This window comes from Phaethon aethereus, assembly GCF_964289735.1.
Source record: "Phaethon aethereus genome assembly, chromosome: 14".
Lineage (NCBI taxonomy): Eukaryota > Metazoa > Chordata > Aves > Phaethontiformes > Phaethontidae > Phaethon > Phaethon aethereus.
In genome coordinates, this window is record NC_138590.1 from 19,520,493 (window position 1) to 19,526,507 (window position 6,015).

General features: G+C 43.6%; 1 protein-coding gene across 1 annotated transcript in view; it reads left to right on the forward strand.

Annotated features, from left to right (window-relative positions):
• SLC22A4 (solute carrier family 22 member 4) overlaps positions 1-1,813 on the forward strand; it is a gene marked incomplete at both ends in the record, with an annotated part of 24,622 nt that extends 22,809 nt beyond the window's left edge. The window contains 2 exons of the mRNA XM_082005963.1: positions 390-525; positions 1,738-1,813. Of these exons, the coding sequence (XP_081862089.1) occupies positions 390-525; positions 1,738-1,813 (212 nt within the window). The remainder of the gene's footprint in view (positions 1-389; positions 526-1,737) is intronic.
• Positions 1,814-6,015: the final 4,202 nt, after the last annotated feature.

The following is a 6,015-nucleotide window of genomic DNA, read 5'->3' on the forward strand; positions in this document are numbered from 1 at the left end:
GATTTGGTTCCAGATGACAGTGTAGTACTGAAGCCTCCAGCAGCAACCCCAGCAGAGCTGTTACCTTGCAAAGATGTTGGCTATCCCAGCTGAAAATGTGCAAAAACCCTATTAGCTGCTACACAAACATGGGGGATGGTCTGAAACTGATGGTAGGTGGTCACCATCCTAGAGCGTACATTGTAGTTTTAAAATGGAAAAATCCCTTTCTTTGCTAGCAGATACCAGATGTAACTCGGTTTTGGATTCATCTTTGATATTTGCAAAGATTGCAGCTAATTATTCCAAATTAATTTTGCATTGCCATAGTGTCTGGAATATAAATTTTACACATGGGTTTGTTGATTGTGGACATACAAATACCGTTGTCACGTCCTGTGTTCTGCCAGGTGCTTATGACAGATTCCTACCATATATCCTGATGGGAAGCCTGACTGTGCTGATTGGGATCCTCACCCTGTTTCTCCCGGAGAGCTACGGCAATCCCCTGCCTGAGAGCTTTGAGCAAATGCTGAAGGTGAAATGGTAAGGCGGCTTCCCTTCATCCATGCTTCACAAGAATTCAGGACCTCTTTCTACACAGTCCCTTATCACAATCAGTAAACATGTTTCATCAGGTCCGCTGCAAACCATCAAAGCTTTCGAAGTGCCCTTTAGATTATTTTTTTTTCGGTTGTTAATTTGACAGACATTGATATTATGCAGTTTCTCCAGAATCTCTGAACCTGAGAGCTGATGTGCTTGAAAGTGGGCACTTTGCAAATCATGTCACCTTCAGGTTGTTGCTTCATATCTCCCAACCCTTTCCATCCCTTTGTATCATTCACTCTCCTAAACTCTTCATTTAAACTATTCATTTAGTAGGATGATTTACATTACAAAACACTTTTTCAGTGTAAATTCATTACATACTACTCCAAATTAAACACAGGATTTCAATATTCTAGCCTCTTTAGTTTGGGAGGCTAGAGACACGCCAGGACAGCTTTTCTCCTGGTTTATTTTGTTTAGCTATAAGCAGTGACAGTTCTCTTGTCCCACCACCATTGCTATTTAGGGTGCCCTGAGCAAACATTGCCGCTGAAATCTGTGCGCGTACATTATAGTGCGGGAGCAGTGGAGATGGCCAGTGTTTGCTAGTTACTGTCACGGGAGGAAAATTCTTGGCAGCAGCAGAAGGAAACTGAATTAGCCAAAGTGCAGCTGCATAGCTACCATCCAGCTTAGTGAAAATTTGTACTGAAACAGAATTTGCCCTTATAAGCAATAATAGCTTGAAAAAGCTGGAATATGCTGTATGTAATTCCTGGATGGTATAAGGAGCTGTCATGCTTCCAGACTAAGAAGAACTCTTGGGTCAGGTTCCTTGAGAAGGGCGTGCTGGTCTTTATCACGATTAGGGACTTCTCATACGTCTGACCTATGGCTTTTCAGCTTTGCAGTTAATGAACTGTAGCTAGAAATCCTAGAGTCAAACCAGATTCCCTTTGCAAGCTTCCTGCATAAACAGACTGAAGTAACTGAATTACAGAAACTGAATTATGTTCAAGTTCCAGGTGTTTGCTGCACTGCTTCTGCCATCTGGAAAGGCATACTTTACAGAGCATTTGGTTTTTTTCTAATGTTTATATTAGTAGTGTAATGTGGTTATTTTAGCAGTGCTGATTAGGAGGGGGAAGTGTCTGACGTCACTCTGTAAAATGGTCTCTTGCTTCTCAGTCTTTTACTTGCTTTCAGTTTCAGAAATGGGCAACAAACCACTGGCATTAGGAATTCAAAGGGGAGTCCTAAAATCCTGGTAACACCCTTGTGAAGAAGGATGCACATTTTCAGAGGGGCTGAAACAAGAACAAGATCTTCTCAAAATGCATTTTCTGCCAGAGGAAAACAAACAAAACCCAACAGTCAATGCTACTGCACCATAGTTGTTATCCCCTGTGCTACTGTACCCAAATACATAGTTTACTGAACAGATGCTCTCTACTCCTGTAGGACTCTTGGTCTGCAATTCAGTGTCCTGATACCTGGGGTGTGTCAGCAGATACTGTCCCTGTTGAGAAACAGGGCCTGCCTGATCTAAACATGATTCGAGGTCTAAGCTAGAAATGAGCCTTAGGAATAATGCAGTAATGAGTCCAGTCAGTCAGGTACTCAACGAAAGCTGCTTAAAGGAAAAAGAAAAAGATAGCAAATTAAATGCTGGTGTTTTTTCTCACTGTACATGTTGACTGGATGAAGGGGAGCTGGGTGTCTTGTCTTTGAAAATCTCAGCACACGCCCCTAAAGGAAAGATCCTGGCCTCCTTTGAAACCTGTGACCAAAGCCCGATAGACTAATTGGGATGAGAATTTAGTTGTAGCAAAGCAGACATAGACTTCACTGTAAGGACAGGTTTTTTAAACAAGACATTGGAGTACCTTTTGATATCGTTTGCTTTTCCCAGGACCTGGGATCTGCTTCTGATACACTTGTCCCTGTAAAAACGGATGCTTTTTCATAAACCCTGAGCCTGCTGAAATCCATGGGCTTCATGAATGTTCAGTGTCTGCGTAGCCTGTAACACAGAAAGGACTATAGCTCGCTGACCTTCTGATGGGCCGTGCCTGCTTTCAAAAGAAACACAGGCTTTAGCAAGTCACTGATCCTATCCAAACATGCCATGCAGTTTTAGCTTTCAGGTTTTTCATGGTATATTGTCATAAGCAGTTTTTTAGATCTTTTGAGGGTTTTTTTCAAAGCATTTGATTTCTCCTTTGAATATCTACCACATTGTTTTGTACCTTCAGAGAAAACTCATCGCCACTTCAAAAGCTTCTGCAAAACCTTTGTACCATTTACAAATTTAAAGGGGATTTGATGCTCCCAAAGAGCTGATGTTCTGTACTGGAGATGTTCACTTGCCGTTATTAAAAAGGCAAAAGGGCTTGTTTGGGACCACAGGTTTTTCAGAACAAAAAAACAACCAAGCCAGTGTTTTGTTTTTCAAATCCTGCAGGTTATATATGCATTTTTTTTTAAAGTTCAGCAAAACTAGATTGGCTGAAAACTCAAATGTAGAGCTTAGAGTTGTGCTACTACTGTTTTATGAACACTACATAAGTTGAAAAAAGTATAATACCTTTTATTTTTCTATTTATTGGCTGTGCATGCACTTCTTGGCCACATAAAGTCTATCAGACCTGGTAGACTGATTTTTATCCTCTATAAATAACAATTAGCCATGATTCACCTTCTGTAAGGGCCAATAAAAGCACACTGTCGCATCTCTAATGTGAGAGTTCATGGCAAGTTGTCTTGTGCTGGCACTTGGCACAGGAATGAGGCTCTCCCTGTAAGTTGAAGCACAAATATAAAGCTTTATAACTTTTAAATACAGGGAACTTGTGCAATTATTTCAAGCTGCTCTTTGGGATGCAGAAATACTATTTACTTTCATATTTTCTGCAGTTATGCTTTTGCCATAAATATAACGTGGCATGAGGCAACCATTATCCTGTGACCCCTGATGTTCTCATCCCTTCTCAAGCTGGAATTTCTCCAATAACAGCAGTATTTAATCTTGGTTTTACTTATTACAAAGTTAATCTATAGGATAGCTGTTTAGACATAACTAAATTTCTCAATGAAGCCTTTATGTCAGCGTAGGACAGGTTTGAGGACTTGGTTAAATATAGGTGGCCATATTTTTATGAAGATTTTTATATTAAGTTGATACTTACTTTATGTGATCGTAGGCTTGGGTATTTCTAAAAGGTAAATATTTTTGTACTCTTGAACTTTGTAGTATCTTAAAACCTAGTGTTCCTTGAAAAAAGGTTGTGTTTTTTTAAATACCTTAATTTAAGCAGTCCAATTTTTCTTGCTTATACCATTGATCTCAAGCTAGTGTCACATTTTAGTATTTTTAATGGCAGATTTTTTAAAAAAAACAAAACCTTTCACAAGTGTGGAACGTCTTTCTGAAAAGAATCGTGATGTTGTTATAAGGCCTTACGGTGTCCCAACATAGTAAAAATGAGAAAAGGAGATTGCATCAGCTGAGGATGCATTTGCAAGGAGAATTTCTGTCCTCTGCCAGTATCTTTCCCAGGGGATTTTTGAAGAAACCCAAAAAGCAATAGTCTGCAGAAGAATCAAACAGCGATAAAGCTAGAGGGCGAGTTACTACTTTAATTGTAAAGTTGAAGAAAACAGCTATTGGTGAAAACTGTATTGCTAGTGAGCTGTTTAAGCCTCTCACTGCCATCTTCAGTGAGTTTTCTGTTGGGTACTCGTCGGGGCTCAGTATGGGCCCTGGGTGCTCACATGTGGCTGGGGGATGCCTGTAAGGCTCAGACCTGGGGATGGGAGGCAAGGACCAGCTGGATCGCTCCCACTGACCGCAGGGGCCATTGCACTGTGCCTCATCTGTCACCTCTGCCACGTTTCCCTGGGCCTCTCTGTGTGACCTTTGAGCCTCAGCTGGCTTATTGGATCTGCTAAAGCATATATGAAATTGTAGTAATTGTCACTTGTTAACTACTGTCTTCATTGTACTAAAAATGTGCACTGGCATTGTACGAGCTGCTTTCCCTGTGGATTGTAACTGAAGAATAAAGTCTCCTGACTTTAATGCTTTGTGCAAAGAAGTTTAAGGATGTAATTTCAAATGTATTTAGCATGGATGAAGTATGAAAATAAAACCCTAAAATAAGCTTGTCCACAAATAAGCTCTTCCACACAGGAATATAGTAGTGCAGTATTTTTGGCTTTCAGATGGTTCAGTCTTGACTCTCTGATCCTACAAAGCCCCAGACACAGACCCCGGCCAGGGTCAAGGATGATTTTGAGGTTTAACTTCTATTTTGTCCATTTCATTTTCCACCTTTGAGATTTTCCACAACTGTGCAATTCCAACATGGAACAAAAGCTCTTTTTAAATACAAGCATTAAAAAATTCTGTAAAAAGTATACATTTGGCTTTTATCAATTAGAGGTGGAGAATATATCACATACAAAAAGCCAGTTGGAAATGTGAGTTAGCCTTATGGAGATCAAAGCCAATTTCTGCAGTGATAATCACACAACTTAACTGAGCACTATGGGAGACACAATCTTCCGGGCAGTGCTCCTAGGTAATGAGCTGGGATTTTTGGCCTAACAATAGAGTATTACTTATTACATTTATTAATTGTCAAATGCATTGTACACGTTCCCTCAGAAAATAGCATCATTGTCAGCAAAAGCTTTTTATGGCCACAGACAATCCCACTGAAGGGACGATGGCAGCTGTGGGAAGGCGCTGCTGCAGACAAGCAACAAGGCGAGAAAGCATTTAGCGCTGGACTTGCAGAAAAGCAGAACTGGTGAAGGCTCTTGGTTCATATGCAGCAACAACCCAAGCCAAGGCCTTGCAGAAGAACCCTGCGCTAGCTCACCAGTAACGTGTAGCTAAGCGATGGGTGTTGCCGGTAACTGAATAATGATTCATCTCAAGGCCGGTTTCTGAACCCTTTGGGCAGTAAATAAGGGCTCTGTCTGTGTTAATGGGCTGCTTCTGACAGGAGTCCCCAGAGGGCACGGGACATGCCATCCAGCCGGGCCTGAGCTGGGCTGGTCGCCCCGTGCGGAGCTGGAGAGCGGCCCTGGCCCGGGGCGATGCCCAGAGCCCGCAGCCGAGACCTGCTTCGGCAGGCTGGGAGCACCGGTACAAGCAGGCAGAGCTCCTGCCTGCAGGCCTCTGTGCACTGCCCGGCATCCCCCGGCACACGCACCTCGCCTCTTCCAGCCGTCGCTGTGAACACGAGCCGGAGGCGCCGGCCGAAGCCGGGCCCGAGCCCTCCCTCCAGCCTCCCAAGGCCGCCTCGGCTCGGCTCGGCCCGGCCTGGCTACGGCAGCTCCCGCCGCGCCGGCGGGGTTCAGAGCGAGAGAGCCGGCGCCAAGGCTCGGCCTCGCCTCAGGGCCGAGCCCCCGCCGCGCCTCCCGAGCGGGCGAAGGGCATGCCGGGAGCTGCCCGCGCCGGGCCGAGGCGGCCGC